We start from the raw sequence: 20215 nt of genomic DNA, 5'->3' as shown, positions 1-20215 counted from the left end.
GGGGGGGGGTCTGAATGTGTGATAGCTATAGTTTGCTTGTCACCTGAATGTATCGCCTAGCCTGTCGACGAAGTACACGTAGTAGTCTTTGTCAACTCTCATCAAGTCGCCCGTGTTGAAGTACGCGTCACCTTCCTTGAAGACATTCCGTAGGATCTTTTTTTCGGACACCTCCTTCTTCCCCTTGTAGCCATAGAAGGGCCGTTCTGATGTGATGGGTGCAATAAGTAAGCCTGGCTCGCCTGGATGAAAACAATAGTGTATTTTTTAAGTTAAAGGGACGATAGGGAGAAACGCATGCATGTTGTACGGAAAACGTGCGAAAAGTATCACGGTGAAAGAACGTATCTCGCCTGCGCGAAACCCTTAATGTATTGTGCATGGCACTTCGGCAGAACGTCTCATATAAGGTCGGATTCGCGTATTTTACTTATTTATTTTATTCTATTCACATGGATTTTTGAGCATTGGATAGGGACTTGTTGTGCTTGTTGTGCTTATGTGAATCCGCTGCTCATAAAACATAATACAAAAGTAAACATAAAGATGACATAAAGTATAACATAAACATAAAATGAAAGTGGCTGGCGCACCAATACCTATAGCACAGACATTAATGAGATTGGTCAAATCTTCCAGAGTGGTGGATATAGTTGAACGTATATAAGGTTAAAACATTTTATGATTCGCGTTTATAAGGTTAGCATCCCGTCTGTAGTTTCTAAATGTTATCTCGGAACATATATATCTTCTGCAACAGGCAAACTTCTGATGCAACGTCGACCAAAATCCTGTGCTGCAAAGAGTCAGGCTGACTGTTGCTCTGATGACGTCTTCTTAAACTCATGCAAATGTGGGAATTACTATACTACCCAGCCAACATGTTTACATAATGTCATTATGGAAAACTTTGTGTGTACTATGTGCGTATGTTTGCGCGATAAGGAGCTATCATTTTGACTAGTGTATATTTTCCAAGACCGGGATTCACCGATGTTCGCAAATTTCAAAAACTCAAAACTTACCCACCACAGTTTTGCACGCATTTCCTTAACAGTAAGATAGTAAAATGAAGAAATTGACAGTAATGTTCAGTATCATGAAATAAAGTTTTTGTTAAGATAAGGTGATTCTATTTTAATAGCGAGGATGTAGAGTTAGTAGTTCTGTATCTATATCAGTATCAGTATAGCCGGTATAACTGCCCTTCTGCGTAACACACCAGCTTCGCAGGCACGCGGCGCGGCGGCAGCTAGCTATATCACACCGAACGACTTGTTACACTCAATCTTTGCACATTTGATTGCAGGAGTTGTTTAAAGCTTTCTAGTGATGATGCCCCAACTGTGCTTGGTGGCAACGAGTTCCAGTCTACGATAGTTCTGGGGAAATACGAGTTTTTGAATACCTCAATTCTTGGTTGATAACTCTGATATTTGAAGGCATGACTGTTTCTTGTTCTTTTCTGGGCTGGTATCAGATACTTAGTAGTTGGGACGTCCACCAGTTTATTAGTCATTTTGCACATCATGCACAGTCTGGACATTCTGCGTCTGTCTTCCAGTGACCCCCACTGTAGGTTTCTATTCATTTCCGTTACACTAGCACCCCTTTGATAGTTGTTCGTGCAGAATCTTGCAGCTTGGTTGTACTTGTTGAGCAAGAAACGACTGGTGAATCTTTCCCTATTTTCATAAAACCCCGTTTCTACCTATAGAAATACTAAATAGAAATGTCTAGGACCACAGCAACATATATGTACTGCTAGTTTCTTTTTCTAGTTGTGAATCGTTTAAAGCAAAACAAATTAGTTTTAAGAGTACAACATTAAATGACAAATGCATAGCTCATATAATTTTTTTTTTTAATCTGCTGTTGGTGAAAAAAATGTTTGAAACCATTTGGTGTAGAAACATACCTCTCTTCACTTCTATGCATCGGCCATTGCCATCACGAATAACCTCGTTCGTTTCTGGGTCAACTTTGAGGATATGGTTGGGCACCTAAACACAGGATCAAAAAAGGCATTAAGTTTAGAAGTAGATTACCTTAATTACATACAGATCGCCTTCTGTCGGCATAGAGATGACTAATCATCATTGACCTATGCCTTTGATCACCCACCCCACTCGAATGCTAGGGCACATTTCCAAACCGAGACCCGGTCGGGCTATCTGCGTGAAAAGCAAGCAATCTATATCAACAATGTAGTGGATATTACAATCCCGGACAATCTAGAGTTGTCCTACAGGAGACTGGAGTTCCAATTTCTCCTAGGACGATTCCAGATTCTCCAAGGACAGATTGGAATTCCAACCTATGTCCCCTATGTTGGTGGCGGCATTAATATAAGTTGAAAAAACTTGAGTGCCGTCCTCACGTCTTGTGATTACATGTATATCTTTGAATAGAAAAAAAAAGAATTCCAACCTGACCTAGGGCAGATTGGAATTCTAATAGGAATTGGAATCTGAATCCCAATCTGTCCTAGCTAGGCCAAATGGGAATTCTGAAATGGGAATTTTGTATCATACGTTTCGTTTGTGGGAACTGCCCGGCCGGGCTCCGAGATGGGTGTTGTGCCTGACGTCATGCCTACATTTTTAACAATTCCACTACTGTCCGTATTCACCACTATTGCAGTTACGATTTATTAATGTCTAAAGACATTTTCTAAAGACATTTTCTAAAGACATTTTCTAAAGACATTTTCTAAAGACCTTGTTGGGGATTCAGAGAACTAGATTGTCTGCATATAACAGGCATGACACCTTCATGTTATGTAAGCTAGGAGGATCACACAAATGGTCATCAAACTCCTCCGTCAAATCGCTTATGAATAAATTGAACAGTGTTGGACTCAAGTTACAGCCTTATCGAACCCCACAATTAGTTACGAACGTTTCGGTAAGACCGTGGCTAGTTTTAACACAGTTTGTTGTTTTGGAATACATGTGTTTTGTAGTAAGTAAAGGTCTATAGTAAGTACAATAAAGGTCTTTCATTCATTCATCCTAAAGACAGAAGAATTTGAGAGAAAAAAAGGATACTTAAACTTCACCTTGAGCAGTGGGGATGCTATTCCCACACGCCGGGCGTGTTAGTAAGGTTGATGTAGGATGTGACGCCCTCGTCATGCCGTACACTTCCACGATCTGCTTCACCCCGAACCTGTGCTGGAACTGTTCCAGACGTCTCCGCTCAGTCCGTTGCCGAACGCCAGGCGGACGTTGTGTTTCTTGTCATTAGGGCTCTGTGAAAACAGCAATTTCTACATTAAGCCCAAGCCACAAATGGCCGAATGTGGCCTTCCGAATGACTCCCCTCAACCATTGTTGTAGGTCGGGAGTAAAGTCGGCTGGTGTTCGGGCTGTTGATATTTTTGATATTTTTGATATTTTTGATATTTTTGATATTTTTGATATTTTTGATATTTTTGATATTTTTGATATTTTTGATATTTTTTATATTTTTGATATTTTTGATATTTTTGATATTTTTGATATTTTTTAATATTTTTGATGTTCTAAAAAACATTCGAGAGTAAACGTGAGGTTCGGCCATGGCTGGCTGGTATGGTACTCGGGTGTAAGTCGTAGGTCAGGGCGTGGTTGTGAAATTTGACGCAAATTAAACTCAAATTCGATTCGACTCGCATATAAAGGTAAGCGTAGCCTAAATCTGGTCAGACTGGTAACGAACTTACTTCAGCTTGGTTGGCTGTTGTTCTGTTGGAAGGTTCTGTATGTGTTACAGGGGTTTTATCTTCATACAAAATTTCTCCTAATTTCTCAATAACTCCTAGGTATGATGGAACTACGTTTCACTTAATACAATTTGGTAATACTTATTTTTGAATGAAACATATGGTTATAGTTAAGTTTTGGCTGGCGACTTGCCTTGGGTTGGGCACAGAGATACCGCAAAAGTTCTCCGATGTAAAGAATCATGGCGGCGTTGTGCTTCCGACAGTCGTCCCAAAACCGCCCAGCAGAAAACTTTCTAGCCAGCGCCAAGGTCGCACCTGGAAGTCGATCAAACATTAGCATGATATGACAAAAAAGCACTTTTTTTTACAAGAGGATGGCATCAGAAAATGATATAAAGGTTGTATACTGCTAGAAAGGCAGATATTTGCTTGGGAGCAAATGTAGCATATTTCAGTCCATCTCCCTCCTCATCCCAAACTGGTCTGTTCCAGACCTTTTACATGTAGTGCTTCTCTTTATCAATTGCTTCAATATCCCCATGAAGATGTTTCAACATCCCCATGAAGTCCCAATACCCAATGTATTTTATGTGGACTGGTTTTAGTTGAGACTGACTAGTGATTTGTGGTGGTCGGTACGCTTCCTTTGGTGGGGGCTAGTACAAGACTTCTGTCTTTTTTAATTTAGGCTCACTTCCAGACCAAAGAGACGTGCAGCCTCGTCAAAGCAGGTTGTTATACACTGCAGAGCTTTCTCTGAGTGGGCAACCAGGGCAGCGTCATCAGCGAAGAGTAATTCCCGGATTAGTCTTTCTAGTGTCTCAGTGTGGGCCTGCAGTCGCCTTAAGTTAAATAGACTTCCGTATGTGCGATACCTGATGTAAATACCGTCTTCATCATCCAGATCTTTTGTGGCTTCTCCCAGCATAATGCGAGCACACAGCCCTGCTTGACGCCATTTTGGATTGGAATTTTTTCCTGACAGATCATTTTCGTACCTAACTGAATGAAGCCATAAAAAACAACATTTTATCTAACCCTAAGGTATGGATTACAATATAATAATAGAGGACAATACTTACCTTCTTCAATCACACATCCAACTCCGACACACATCGCACTCATGTGATACAGAGGCAGACACACATACAGGACGTCGTGTGACTTTAGGCCGGCGAACGCAAATGACACGCTAAGTCTGGTCGAGTTGCGCCAGCTCAACGCCGAAGCTTTGGGCAAACCTATTGGAACAGACAGATGATGCGAGTTTTAATTATGCGGTTGGATATAGCGTAAAGCCCCGGTCACACATTCACGACCATCCCCCGAATTTGTTCCTGAAAACCAGCCAACCAGGTTCAGATGACGTTCTAACGTTCTATATGACACGAAACGAATTTGAGTTAAATTGGAGTCAAATGTGACCCCCGCCCTCAAAGCACGCCCCAAACACTGCTGACTTACACCCGAATCGTTGGCTGGTATTATACTTAACTTATGCCTATTCCACATTTCCAAACCGGGGCCCGGCCGGGCTGTTTGTATGAACTAAAAAATAACAATATCATATCAAGAATATACAGAAATAGTGCCCATGATTAAACTTTTCTGTGTTTCCTTGTCTTTTATGTCGTACTTTTATATCGTTCCATAAGACTGCCCGGCCGGGCCCCGGTTTGGAAATGTGACCCCAGCATTACAGCCGAATATCGTCCAACCGTGGCCGAACTTTCCGACTACACCTCCGAATGTTTTAACATTTTGATACGTTTGGCTGGCACAGTCAAATAGTAGCCGAATAGACCCATTCGACTTTCACGGATCGCGTTAACTACGTCACAGGGGGGACATTTCGAATAGAAATTACGTCACAGGGGGGACATTTCGAAAGTTCCTTTCACGGATCGCATAAACTGCATACGTCACAGAACAAAATAACCTTAAATTGTTGTACGGAATGCCACCATACAAAGTGGGTGCCTGTTTTCCTGTCATGTCCGCATATATTACCAAGAAAATAGACACTTACCTACCTTTTAGTAAAAAAAATGATCTAACAGGGGGACACCGAGAGCGCAAGCTCCGTTCGACTTCAGCGTTCTAGAATGACGTTCTTTCGAAATGTCCCCCCTGTGACGTAAGCAGATTATGCGATCTGTGAAAGTCGAATGGGTCTATTCGCCGAACACCAGCCGGCTTTGGGTCGTGCTACTCCAATCCATTGTTGGTGGTGGCGTTCGGCTAGTGTTCGGGAGGCGAAATGTATTCGTGAATGTGTTAGTAGACAGTTCTCATCAGATGAAACAAACTTGTCTGTATCGTTACGAATTGAATTGACCACAATTCCTTGAATTTCGTGATAATTTTTACTACTGCCACTATCGAATAAAGACCTTCAGGTTACTTTGAACTAAGGCCACACCAATTTAATTTCTTGGTTAACGGATTTTTCTAGAAAAATAATGGAGCGGGCGGGTGAAAAAAATAATAAAAATAAACACAAAAACAGGCCTAGGCATCCAATTATGGCCCAAAATGGGTACGATAGGGGCCATGAAGTCAATACACCAGGCTGGTTCAAAATTTATAACACTGAATTTTGAACTGTTAATATACCACTGCATTGAAAGATGGAATAACTGGGAACAACTAGGAAGAAAAGGACTGTATCCAACTGTTCAGGACAAAATATGAGCAGTATGCAGTTGATTCTGAATTTTATTTATTTATTATATTTCAGTCCATACCATGGTATGGATGAAATATATTGTGTTCTCTGATGTTTCTTCTTCTTCTCCTTCTCCTGCCACAGTCAAAGGGATTCAACTCCGCCATCATTCAGCCAAATGACTTGAAATTTGGCATGGAGGTAGAGTGAGCCAATACCCCCAGGCGATTTTTTTTCATTTTTTTGATACATGCCTTTGAAAAATTTTTATGAAGGTTTTTTTGGGCATTTTTCGCCAAAAAATGGATTTTTGGATCCTGAGCCCTGGTTTTACAACCAAATGATCTGAAATTCGGTATAAGGGTACCTTGAACATGTGTCTACAGAATAGCAGTCACATATTTGGCATACACCACTTCCAAATGACTCATTTGGGGGACTTTAATGGCTATTTTCAGCAAAAAAGGGCCAAAAGTGCTATACCGTTCCATGTTCTATCTAAAGAATGGCCTGTTCCATCTGCCGTTGGCCATGGAACACCTGTTCCATTGCGGGTTACCTGAGGTCACATTGCACGTAAGTCGTACGGAATGACCCACACATTCAATTTTATGTGCCTAAGACCTTCAAAATGTATCAAATCTCATCATTGTTAGTATTTGCATACCTGTAATAAGACTAGTAAAGCTTTCGAGATACAAAATTAATGTGCTTGTTCTTATATATATATATATATATATATATGAATGGTTTATTTCAGTTGATACCTCGCAGCCACTTGGCTGAATTACGTACAACTTACAAAATGTCTCTAACTGAATCACATCCAAATTATAAGTGTTACACAGATTACGATAATTTACGGAAATTGTAAACCAAATTTGCGACAATTCCACATATGATCAATTTCTTTCAAAAAGTCAAGTATTAAGAGCAGACAAATTCAGTATCAATTAGTTCTAAAATCTAAAATACTACACACATTTCATTAAGAGAAGTGGCATTAAAAGCAGTAGGGAATCCTTATATAATCATTGCATCTTTGATCTCAATTACATAGCTACTATATAATTCATTTATTTGAGAATCTTTGCCAGTTTTACACTGGGGTAAGTTTGGAATAGTCCACTTTTGCGTGGGAGGGAGATGGACTGAAATATGCTGTATTTGCTCCCAAGCAAATGTCGGCCTCTCTAGTTTATTTTTTTTTTTTTGCAAATCAGAAAAAAATGAAGCAGCGAATCCGTTAACCAAGAAATTAAATTGGTGTGGCCTAATCATTAGCTGATTGGTACAACAAAGTAAGCTCCTGTCTGCCAAAGAACTATCCTTAGTACTTACCAGTGGGTTATGTACTAGCTCGGGAGCATCAAATTACCTGTGGTCCCGGATGTGTAGATGTAGCACATTGGATCATCTACGCTCAAGGTTGCTCTCAGCTTGTACGCGATTGGCTGATCGGATGCTCGTTTGATGTTATCGTCCAATGGGAGAAAGCCGTCTGGAGGAGGCCTGTCTCCCTGCAGCCAAATTGCCACGCCCTTCTGATGGAGCTCAGAGGAGATCTCCGCCGCAGCATCAAACAGCTCGGCATCTGACCCGATCAATAAAATATACCCGATAAATAAAATATCTGAAAACTACAAACATTCGACACAGAACAGCCATCACAAAACTCCGGATAAGTTCACACAACCTCCACATAGAAAAAGGCAGACACAACCGCATTCCTCTACAGCAAAGGATTTGCCAATTTTGCGATTGAGATAAGATTGACGATGAGTATCATTTTGTAGTCGATTGTACGTTATATAGTAATGAGAGAGATTCCCTATATTCTTATATAATAGATACGTTCCCCAGCTTTGGGCATTTAAATGAATTAGAAAAATTCATATTTCTTATGAAACTTGACAAACCATGTATCATTAGTTCTATATGCTCGTAAATCTATAACTGCGTCAAAGTTGAACATGTAAATAGTAGATCACATTAGTATGTATAGTTTGAGTGTCATTGCTGTATCCTTTTCCTTGTCTATCCATGACCTGTACTTAGCTTGTTAGAGCACAAACGTACAATAAAGGTCTTTCATTCAATAAACGACAAACATTGATACGTCCGAGGTATTCGACTCTTTACCGTAAAGAGTTTATAAATCATAACAAATGTCTGAATTACCAATTTGATAATGGTTGATAATAAGTTCAGTTCGTCCTCATCATGATAGTAGTAATATTAACCTCAAATTAATATTTTGACAATTTAGGGTTTACGACCAGCCCCGAGTTGTATACCCTGTCATAAGGCCTGGACATTTCCTATAACCACCGATTGATTGAATCGCCAAGTGAGCGCAGCGAGCTGGCGGGTCATTTAAGTTTCAACATATAGCCTATCCGACGTTTGTTGTTTTCTTTTCCTCCGGGTTTCCTACAGTTGGTCAAGCTGCTACCTGTCTAAACAAGCAAAACGGACACGCGCGCCTTCGTTAGCTATTTTGTTCTCCCTCTGGTGCCACCGGTTCCTCCGATCCAGAGCGTACCCTTCACCTAATATTGCAACAAAATCTTCTGCTTGGAGATTAAATTGCAATTAAATCTATTATGGCGTGATTTCTCCACAGAGATGAGGGGGCAAACTTTGAAAGGTTGTTAGGCAGAATCTGTCCTCTAACAGACTTTGATCGATCCGACTTTGTTCGATCTGGCGTCATTCGACCAGAACACATTCCATTTGGGGTCACCGGGGGGTCATATCGGTAGACGCTGATTGGTCGCGGTGTTTATGGGATTTAAACACCACGATGTTTATGGGATTAATTACCACCGGTAAGGATATGGCGTCATAACTAATATGAAAATGGACTTCTGATTGGGCAACGTCATCTGGCTACTGTGATAATGATTGACATTACTATTTATAGTAACCTCAAATTAACAATATGATAATGGTTGCTAATGCTAACCCTCAAATTACCTTTACTTACAGATGCTAACCTAGGTTCTATAATATACTTTTATTAACTTTGCCTCTTTCATAGTTCCTCTGTTTTTTTAAAGTTTCCAACCATAACGTCCCTGCAGATTCAACGAAGGAAAAATTGATCTTTCCGAGCTGCAAACCCATGACCATATGGTATGTGTATTGATGATATCTTCCTCTCACCTTGCCCCACAATGAGAGCCTTTGCCTCCGCCACGTTGAAGCAGTGCAGCAGTGCCCTGGTCCTCAGGTTGGTGTTGAGGGACGCCATCTTCACCCCCAACTTGGCCAGTCCGAGGAAGGTCCAGATGAAGGCCGGCTCGTTGGAGATCAACATGGCGACGGTGTCCCCGCACCTGTACCCCTCCCCCCGGAAGTAGTTGGCCACCTTGTTGGACATGACGTCCATGTCCTTGTAGGTGTAGACTTCATTCTCGAACAGGAGGAAGGGCTTGTCGGGCTGGAGCTGCACCTGGTGCAGGAAGCGGTCCACTATGGTGACGGGCGGCTCTGCCGATAGGTACCGAGCTATCCGGCTCAGTGGCTCCTTGGCCGTGCGGATGAACTTCAAATCTCGCCATATGTGGGGATAAATGACGTGAGCGGCCAGGACGGCTGAAGATATGCCACCAACAGCAGCATACAGTGCTCCTTCTAATGGTTTTACCATGATGATTATAGAATTAGTTGAGACATATGTTGGAACTTCTTGATACTCAGGCTGGCGATTAGACTTCACTCCCCGGGTAAGGGGGGGAGGGGTTCAAAGTTCCTCGTTCTACCGGTGAATAACCCCTCCGTGGCCGGGTCACGGCTATCAGTTTCACGCCGTGGTTACTGCGGTGTTGCTGTGTTTGCAAACTTTCCAAGTCCAAGAACAAGGTGCAGAAAGGTTGTGGGGAAGTGCTATTTGTTGTTTGTTTTCTGGTACTCCTGTACATGAGTATGTGTATGTGTATGTGTGTGTGTGTGTACCTTTCAATTTATTGTGTATGAGAAGAAAATCAGAAACATGTCCAGAAATGCGCAAGGGGTACATTCATTGACGTCTATTTAAACTCGATATTGTTAAGATGATTTATAGATATTGGGGCGCAGTCTCATCACTATCATAAACCACGATTAAGTATTTGAATGCCCTACCATGGCTGGTAAAACACAAAGTGTGACAAACAGCCGTGTACATGTGACGTTATCGGTTATGCCGACGGAAACGATAGTATGTGATTTGTTTATTAACGATAGTATGTTGATTTGATTATATGGATGACATCCACGCGCGCATGAATTTTCGGCCGTTTCCAAAAAAAAAAGTTTTCAACCGTACTGTAAATCGTACAAAAAATATACCATAAGTTACAAAAAATTAATAAAAACTATACCAATGTCGTAGAATGCCAAAATCAAACGAAAAAAGACGAAATTGTAAAGAAATGAACTTGAAGACTAGATTATTCGCCAAACCATATTCTGTGCCATTTGCTCAACCCTCATGAACACGTAGATTTCATAATGAAAAGAACTTTTTATTTTGCAAAACTTTTTTTTTTATTCGCACGCGCGCATCAGTCTTGGGGCTCCCGAGGATGTCATCCATATAATCAAATCAACATGGCCTAAGGCGTAGCAAAAGTTCATAGGTCAAAGTTGACAATTTGGCGCGCACCACTACGTCCCTGGTCCTAGCGACGAACCATATAATTCTGCATCTTCGATCTAGGTCTCTAAAACATCGCTAATTATGAACGTAACAGACCCTGTGCACGCCAGCGCGGTTCTTCGTGAACTGAACAGTCTGAGGAAGGAGGCAGAACTGACTGACGTGGTTCTGGAGGTGGAGGGGAAGAGGTCAGTCAGAGCCGTGGGGAGGGCGACTGGCGGGAAACCGCGAAAACATATTTCCAGACCTGAAATACCAGAACATAATAGAACAGAAGTACACTCGAGTACTTCAACCTCTTTTGCTACCAAAACGTGTTCTTTCTGTCACGAAATTAAAAAGATGTAATCATAAATTTATTGAAATCGGAACCTTTTTTTTTTATCACAGAACCTTTCAAAAGCATAACGGGAGGGGTCCTAGTTAATTCCGAAGTTAGTTACCTGAAGTCGAATTAAGGAAGCATTCTTTAAACTTTTTTATGCATGTTTCCATTATCATTGCAGACTATGTGCCACTTTGTCAAAATAATCAGGTACAGGTACAGGTGACATTAACTGGTACATAATACAAGATACAAGGCCTGTATCTAAACCTCTGTTTAATACCTGTACCTGATCTTACATTTAGATAATTCCAACACATAAGATCACAAGAGTACACTTTTCCACATTAAATGATGGAGAGACTATTTAGTTGACTTAACATAGTTTGTAATATGAATTTCTTATCCGACTTCCAAACATCCAGTAACGCTAAAAATTTGTACAACCCTCAGCAAAACACCTAAGTAGTAATGTATTGTCTCCATAGCATGCCAAAAAACTGGGGGTTTTGGGGGTCTTCATGGTCCTGGAAGCTTTTATGTGCTATTTTCTGATTGCATATATTAAACAACATAGCCGGCCTGGTTGAATAACCCCCGATTTAGAACTGGGCTAATCAGAAAACAGCCGAAGACCACCAAACCCCCAGTTCTATAAACCTGCTATGGAGGCTAGTAATGTAGATGTTTCCATTGTAGTGTTATCAGTGATATTATCATGTTTTAATATTCTTCCCCAGTTTCCCCTGTCACTGTGCCGTCCTGGCCTCCTGCAGTCCCTACTTCCGTGCCATGTTCACCAGCAGTAATGTTATAATATTGACCTCCCCAGTTTCCCCTGTCACCGTGCCATGTTCACCAGCAGTAATGTTATAATATTGACCTCCCCAGTTTCCCCTGTCACCGTGCCATGTTCACCAGCAGTAATGTTATAAACCTCCCCAGTTTCCCCTGTCACCGTGCCATGTTCACCAGCAGTAATGTTATAATATTGACCTCCCCAGTTTCCCCTGTCACCGTGCCATGTTCACCAGCAGTAATGTTATAATATTGACCTCCACAGTTTCCCCTGTCACCGTGCCATGTTCACCAGCAGTAATGTTATAATATTGACCTCCCCAGTTTCCCCTGTCACCGTGCCATGTTCACCAGCAGTAATGTTATAATATTGACCTCCACAGTTTCCCCTGTCACCGTGCCATGTTCACCAGCAGTAATGTTATAATATTGACCTCCCCAGTTTCCCCTGTCACCGTGCTGTCCTGGCCTCCTGCAGTCCGTACTTCCGTGCCATGTTCACCAGCAGCTACGCCGAGGCCAGACAGGACAGGATCACCATCCAGGATGTGAGCGAGGTTGCCATGGCAACCATTTTGGACTACGCCTACACCGGTCGCCTGGAGACGGAGCCAGACCAGGTCCAGGCTGTGATGTCTGCAGCCGGACTACTGCAGGTAAGCCTGCTGTGATGTCTGCAGCAGTGACTCAAGAACTTCTTTACATACGTACAGTGCCAATTCATACTTTCCGCAAAAGGCCATGTATACGTCGCTATGTACTACTATGTACTAATTCACAATACCAGCTTTGTATTCCTGTGGTTTAGCAGCATTTTTATTTTTGGCTGAATTTTTTCGTTTGCCCGCAGGCACTAGTTTGGGGGTCTTCAGGGGATGTCATCCATAAAATTGAGTCAGTGTGGCCTAAGGCTGAGCCAAGTTACTAATACTTGTGTATAAGTCTATTCAGGTACATGTACATATATAGATGTTCCAGTTAATGTTTGACCTGTACATCAATGCTTTGTACCAGTATAACTGGGTACCAGTACTCTATCCATATATACAGCCATGTGTATAGAGATGTGTATAAAAAAATAGTAGCCTCATTAGCTTTGTCCACACCATTACAAGTGCAACAAACTGATTGTAGACAAAGTCAGTGTAACCATATTTTGTTGCCTGTAGGTGGACTTTGTATGCCGTAAGGCAGCAGAATACATGAAGGAGCATTTGGATGTGTCCAACTGTGCTGATGTCCTGATGTATGCTGACATGCAGGGGGACTCGTGCCTGGTGGAGGACAGTGAGAGATACATCGCATCCAGGTGAGATTTGATAGCTGTTACTTACATTTTGCAATAAGAATTATATTCATTATGTTTACCTTTGCAGAAGGAAATGATATTGTTTTTGCTCTATTTCGTCTTCTCCAAAGACTGCTGTCACCATGGTAACTGGTGCTGTAGCAGACACCCTGTGGGGTTTTGTTACATTATGTAGCATTATTTAGTTGGAGAGGCTGGTCACCATATGTATGAATGTGCTTGAGCAAGAATAAACAGAGCTCTAGTTTGTCAGTGTGAAGGTAAACATTATGCATTTGCTTTGAAAATGTTACCTTTCTAGTTATGTTTACCGAAGGAAAAAAATATTGTTTTTGCTATGTTTCTTCTTCTTTCGTTCCAAACACTGTCCTCTGACCTGGCCAATGACCTGATATGTTGACGTCTGTCACCATGGTAACTGGTGTTGGGTTACATAATGTTGCAATTTTATAGTAGGAGGGATTTATACTCTTGTCTGACTATATATATGAATGTATTTGAGTAAGGATGAACAGAGCGGACCTTATGCGAAGGTAAACATTATTTTGCAAATGTTACCTTTCTAGTTGAAGAAAATGCATTCACAACTTTTGTGTGCTTTAACATGATTAAACCAATTGCTTGTAAACATGTTACTTTCCCAGGTTCAACCAGGCAGTGCTACAACCCTCCTTTCTCCAGCTGTCTCTGTCCCAGCTCCAGTCACTGCTAGAAAGTGATGATCTCATCACCCAATCAGAAGACGACGTCGTCCAAGCTGCTCTAAGATGGATCGATTTCAACCAAGCAGAGCGCTCGCAGCACCTCCCTGCACTTTGCAAAACACTGCGCCAACCCTTCATTAGCTCAAAACAGCGTGAAGAAATCGAGAGCAGGCATCTGTCGTCATCTGGCGGTACCTTAGTCTACAGCGAAAACACAACCCAGCGGCTGGGGCAGAAGCGAACCGAAATGCAGGTCATCCTAACGTGTTATTTCGACGACATTGATGGTGATGGCCACCCGTATGTTCCTTGCTACAACCCTGCCACGGGCGCAGCGTATGCTATTGATCTACCTGATGACATACCCAGGCACTACTCTATGCTGTCCATGGCCGCCACCCCTGATGGTGACCTGTACCTGGCAACAGACATTGACACCAGCTGCAGTAGAGGGTGTTGTGAGGAATCGGGGACCAACAAGGAGAGGAAATTCTACCTGTACAACCACCTGCTGGACACCTGGGAGCCAAAATGTGAGATGATTGCGAAGACGGACAGGTAGGTGTTTTTTCTTCAAGCTGCTGCTGTTTTTTCTTCAAGCAATGAGCTGATTAGGGGCCCTTCCTGGTGTGAGTGATTCAAACCTTACAGTTTTGTCTTATGCAGCCTGTACTTCCTGTGCAAATCAGGCATGTTATGCCTGAAGACAGTTATCTGTTACCAATCATGTTGTGGAGGAGCTCCAATTGTATGGTGGAAAACTTGAAAAAGGATAGTTCACTTGTTGGCGACTCTGTGTTGGTAAATTTTCTTAATCTTTGTCGCACAGGTATGAACTCGTGTTCCTTGAGGGGTACATCTATGCCATCAGTGGTGATGATGAGAAAGGAATGGCAGAGAGGTATGACCCCAGCCGTGACGAGTGGACGTCCATACCGCCCTTCCCTCACCCCGTGTCCTCGCAACTCTGCACTGTGGCTCTTGGAGACAGCATCTACGTCATAAGAAAGGAAGGCTGCTGCAGCTTCAGTACCACAGAGAACAAGTGGGACAAGATCGCAGACATGGTCGAACCGCCAATGTATCCACAGGCCGTCACGTATCGGGGCAGCATCTACTGTGTGAACCGGGAAGACTCAGGAGACAGTTTACCCACTTATGTAGAGGCGTACAACCCTGCGGACGGTGTGTGGAAGCGCACTGGGAAGGGCAAGTCCTTTGTCTACAACAAGGGGATACCGACAACATACGGAGGGACTCTCAGAGCAACCCTGATGACGCATAGGGAGACTCTGTACCTCTTCACTGTACACATTGAACGTGAACGCGGTGGCTTTTGGGAGGAAAGTAATCCACGGTCCAAGTTATATGTCTACAAATACCGGCCAGAGACTGACTCCTGGGCGTCCGTTGGAAAGGCAGCCAAGCGCAAGCTGGCTCCACCCAAGAGGTGTCATGACTCCTTGTCAGATTTTCTGGTGGCAAGGATGTTCCCAAGATGCCTGGGTTACAACAGTGATCTTGACGATCTCATGTGGGACATCCGATGAAGAAAGACTCAGAATAGGGGTTGGGGGGATGACGAGTACTCATCCGAAGACGTTTCTGAAACTAATTGAGAGTCACCGATAAGGTGACCTTGAAACAGCAAGTTTTGAAACACTTGCCTTGACACTGATCACTCTGAATGTGGAACGACAGGTAAGAAATAAAATTCCAGACAGTTAACACCATGAATGTATAGCATTTCTCATCAATTGTGCAAATTGTGTCTTCATTTACATAATCAATATCAGCCGATGTTCCTCTCGTTCTCAGTTACATGTTTAAATACTCATATCTTGGAATGCGTTAGGTTTATACAATTTCCTTATCAATTATGCAAAGTTTCGTAATCTAATTATGTCAAGCATCACTTAAGCTACCGACATGTAGATATCGCGACGATACGTCAACCACTTCTTGAGTTATCCTCCATTAAATATTCTGAAATGCAGTTCCAGAACAAGCGGCTAGAGGACCCAACTAGCTCACTTCACTTATTCCCGAGCACAAGGGTTCTCTACCAACCAAAATTCATATCCCTAGCATGTCCAGGTCACGCGATATCAAAACTGGTTTGCTGCCTTACCATAATAAGCCGCTAAACTCATTAATCTCAGTAAAGGTCTCTCCATACTCAGTTGAAACGACATAATGAAAATTCATGGATGAGAAATGCCGAAAATTATGACGGAAAACGGCTACGTACTGGTAGATTCGGGACCTTTTGTTTTTGTCCTTTGTGAACAGGATAACTCAAGTATATGTCAATGGATGTTCTTGCTGGTATACAACTTACCGTTATGGAGACCAAGGTTAAGTTCGAGCATTGGCCTCTCTACGTCATTGCAGTGGACATTTTGTGTTTATTGGTTTGTTTGTAAGCAATCCAAGTTCTAATCGAGCAATTGTCTGGATTGTTGTATGGGCAATAGGTTTTGGGGCATAGATAAAGCGGTGTAAGTTTGGACTCCCTAGTGCCTAGAGTCCCTATGAGGCAATGCTAGCATAGCCCTATTTGTTTAAGATAAGACTGTCATTGGGTAGAGAATATGATCAAAGGTTGTAAACACAAGCGAGGATCTTATTTCCATAATGAATGTGAAACGTGTAATTTGTCATCAGTCGTAAAGGTTATTATATAATAACATCATTTAACGAATGCATGAGATCGTGGAACTCTAGTTATGAATCAGTGCGCGCATTGATTTTCGCATGATTTTGTAAAAAAAAAAAATAAGACGAAATTTTGTTGGTCTCCGGTGGTGGACAACATACCGAAATGGACAAACTGTTGTAAATGCCTATCGGGTCAGAGACCGTCAGAGATCCAGCAAACTTGCACAACTGCTCGTGTTTGATGGCAAATGCTGACAGTGTAAGGTGTTTCATCACGCATGAAGAATCTTTTCTACAATTGTTAATTGAGATGTGTACGCATCTACACGGATAGGTGATACTGTTAAATGGAGTAATAAAGACATGTTGGTTGTGATATCATGTTTTGTCGTCTGAACTCTTGTTTAACAAGGTTTATAATCTCAAAAGTTGAACATGTAGGAATGTTGTTTTCAGGTCTAGATCTGTCTCGTGTGTTGTCTTTTACCTTTGACCCCCTCGGGTCGTATTGTTCACTTCGGACTCGACGTTCACCATACGACCATACCATTCAGACATTATAGGTATGAAACATTATCCAGGACCTTAGTCACTCAGGTATTGTGTAGATGTAAACACAACATAGCGATATTTATCTTCAGCATTCAGAATTAAGTTAGTATGTAGATGGTAAAAAAACAAATCGAAGAAACAAAAGGTGGTTATGGCTAAATGTCAAATGTAACACCCCCCAGACTATCAGATAATAGAACAGTCTTTGTGACACCTGAGTAAAGGGGGTTTCCGCTAGTATCGGCAGGTGTTTCGCTGGAGAGTTCGAGAGCTTCTTCACCAAGTGGTGAAAAATCCGAACCAAGGATACCTACCGAACCTACCGATATCTCAAAATATATTCGAAAAACATCTTGCGATCTTGGTAACTGTATCTGTGGTGCAACTGAGACTTCACCAGCAGAATTCGTCCCCAACGAGAGAGCAGAGAACATGTCTGAAAGGAAAAGACAAGGTATTGTAGGACTTGTTGGTCATACGTTTTAGACAGATATGTATTAACAAGGAGGTTTAAAATCTTGTATTTAACCTCCTTGGTGTTACATATGACGTTACAAACGATGAGCTCGAAGCATAGACATACATTTGTCAGTAAAGTATGCAATATTTTCTTTTTAACACTCCAAATGGTACAAGAGTGCGTTAATTTTTTTATAACGTTACATGTGCTACCTGTAATACGTCACAATCAAACGCCTTGCAGTCAAAAGTCAACAGCTAAAGATCAGTTATATTATTGTCAAGTCAGTCAAGACCCAAAAGTGTGAGTATAACGTTATATATTTTGGATGATTTGCATGAAATGCTCTCATAATGGTCAAAATACCTTTCACGTGAGTCAGGGTCTATTGCAAGTTCACAATGGTAGTGTCGTGTGTAAACAATATGGCTGCCCCGTGCGTTCTGACAAGCTAGTGTAGGGTTTCCGCTTTGGTCACCCTATACCCACCTAAAAAATCGCCCCTCGCAATTTTCGCGTCGTATAATTTCCGAAATGGTTTGAAATCTTAATTTCTGAATGCCATCTTCTCGGCAGATTCTTCTAGCCAGGTACTCTGGGGAAACTTGAAAATTGTTGTTTTGAATATTTCTATGATAAGAATGTTTAAGGCACCAATATCAACATTTGAAAGCTTAAGAAAAATTATACAACCTACTAGTTTCTTCGGAACTTCAGCCGCACTTCAAACCGCGTTCATGACAAAATATGAATGAATATAGATCATAAATGAGGAAGGTATTGCTGCATGTGAATCATGGTAGACCATTCATTTTGTCGTCTCACTAATAATTGAAATCTAGATATTTGTCTCGTTCCACTTGCAACGTGGGTAGGGGGCATCAAGTAAGTTTTCAGATAATACTTCTGTAGAAAATGTAATATGTCCTAAGACTTCTATAAAAAAACGAGTGTGGCCACAGTGATGTTTCTGTGTGTGTATTTCATCTTTTGATTGAAGCCTTATCTGAATAGAATACGTCGAGCAGATAGGAAAGACCAAATAAGTGTTTCATGTATCTCTTAGTTCAGATATGATTTTGGTATACAATGTATACTGGAAATTAACTGAAATTTTTGTAAGTGGCGTATAACCTACATTTTTACAACTTGTTTGCAATTGTTTGAAAACACAGGTCGGTCATACCTTCGTCCCTGTGAGAGCAGTGAGTCGGACGTTAGTGAAGACTCAAGTTTGGAAGAGGACGAGGACGACGGAAAAATCTCAGTGAAAGTCAAACCATGCACTTACGACTTTTGGACGAGAACGAGAAAGGAGGTAACCTAATCTTGTAAAAGTAATCTGTTTATTTTAATGCCTTTGTCTTACGGCTCCCGTACGTATACATGTACGTATATATTGCACATGCAGCACTTGTATATATAGAATACAACACGGGGTATTCCGTATCGCCCGAGGTATCGGCCCGACCGCGGGTCGGCGGCCGGAGGGCGATCCGACTCGCGGGAGGGCCGGGACCGAGGGCGATGCGGAATACACCGTGTTGTATTTTATTTATGTCATACCCACCCAAGAAAACACGCCTTTCAATGCAAGATGAGCCAAAAGTTGGTGCCACTAAACCCTAATATGCAACTACGTCAGTTCCAACGTCCGGATTCTGTATTCGAATTTTCGAAAGTAGCACACGCGGTTAGGGCGAAACGCGTTCGAGTCGTTTTATGGAAGCCATGGAAACGTTCGATAACGGGTTCCGGACCGGGCCGTACCGTAAAGTACGGCCCGGTCTGGAACCCGTTATCGAACGTTATCGCGGCCCGGGTATGATATAAGTGTATATATACTGCGCGGAACCCGGAAGTACATGTAAGAATCAGTAGCGGTGTAGAAGAGGTTATGGGTTAATAATTTGATTGCGCAATATGGCGGTTGCCTCATGCATAAATTATGCAAATATCACCACAATGCAAAAAGGTGTTCTTAAGTTATGCGTACCACAAATATGCGAAAACATAAACACACATACACAGACAGATAATAACATATCGGTGATAATATATTCTCAAAGATATATATCCGCAATGTCATACCTAAAATGCTCAAGTCATTGACAATGCTTTCTAGCCATAGGCGTAGTATGTTGTCGTAGTTTGATAAGTTTCTTCAACTGTTTCTTAGGCGCGCACTTTTCTTTTAAAAAGTGCTTAAGTTACCTTAGTTTAATTTGCCCCTTGATTGTACATACGCTTCTTCAGCGATTACTTTATGTTGTATTATATTGTTATCATTTCATTTTATATATAATATAAATATTATTTTATTACCCCCAGGGTGCATTGAAAACCACCCTCCAGGGCGATATGTTCTCTGGTTAAATAAGCAA

At 41.8% G+C, this 20215-nt stretch overlaps 2 protein-coding genes and 1 pseudogene across 2 annotated transcripts in view; 2 read left to right on the top strand and 1 right to left on the bottom strand.

Moving 5' to 3' along the window:
- LOC109463134 overlaps positions 1-10112 on the bottom strand; it is a 13268-nt pseudogene extending 3156 nt beyond the window's left edge.
- Positions 10113-11000: 888 nt separating this feature from the next.
- On the top strand, positions 11001-16078 carry LOC109463118 (kelch repeat and BTB domain-containing protein 8-like). Its single transcript, XM_019759833.1, has 5 exons — positions 11001-11210; positions 12588-12801; positions 13315-13454; positions 14099-14716; positions 14988-16078. Exons 1-5 carry the CDS (start codon positions 11104-11106, stop codon positions 15706-15708), a joined length of 1800 nt encoding a protein of 599 aa, XP_019615392.1. The 5' UTR covers positions 11001-11103; the 3' UTR covers positions 15709-16078.
- A 1551-nt stretch (positions 16079-17629) lies between these two features.
- Positions 17630-20215, top strand: part of LOC109463126 (caspase-2-like) — an 8881-nt gene continuing 6295 nt past the window's right edge. Inside the window, exon 1 of the mRNA XM_019759842.1 lies at positions 17630-17825. Within this exon, the coding sequence (XP_019615401.1) occupies positions 17804-17825 (22 nt within the window). The 5' untranslated portion in view covers positions 17630-17803. The remainder of the gene's footprint in view (positions 17826-20215) is intronic.

This window comes from Branchiostoma belcheri, unplaced genomic scaffold, assembly GCF_001625305.1.
Source record: "Branchiostoma belcheri isolate BF01 breed outbred unplaced genomic scaffold, Haploidv18h27 scaffold122, whole genome shotgun sequence".
NCBI lineage: Eukaryota > Metazoa > Chordata > Leptocardii > Amphioxiformes > Branchiostomatidae > Branchiostoma > Branchiostoma belcheri.
This window is presented reverse-complemented; position numbering and strand designations above follow the sequence as displayed.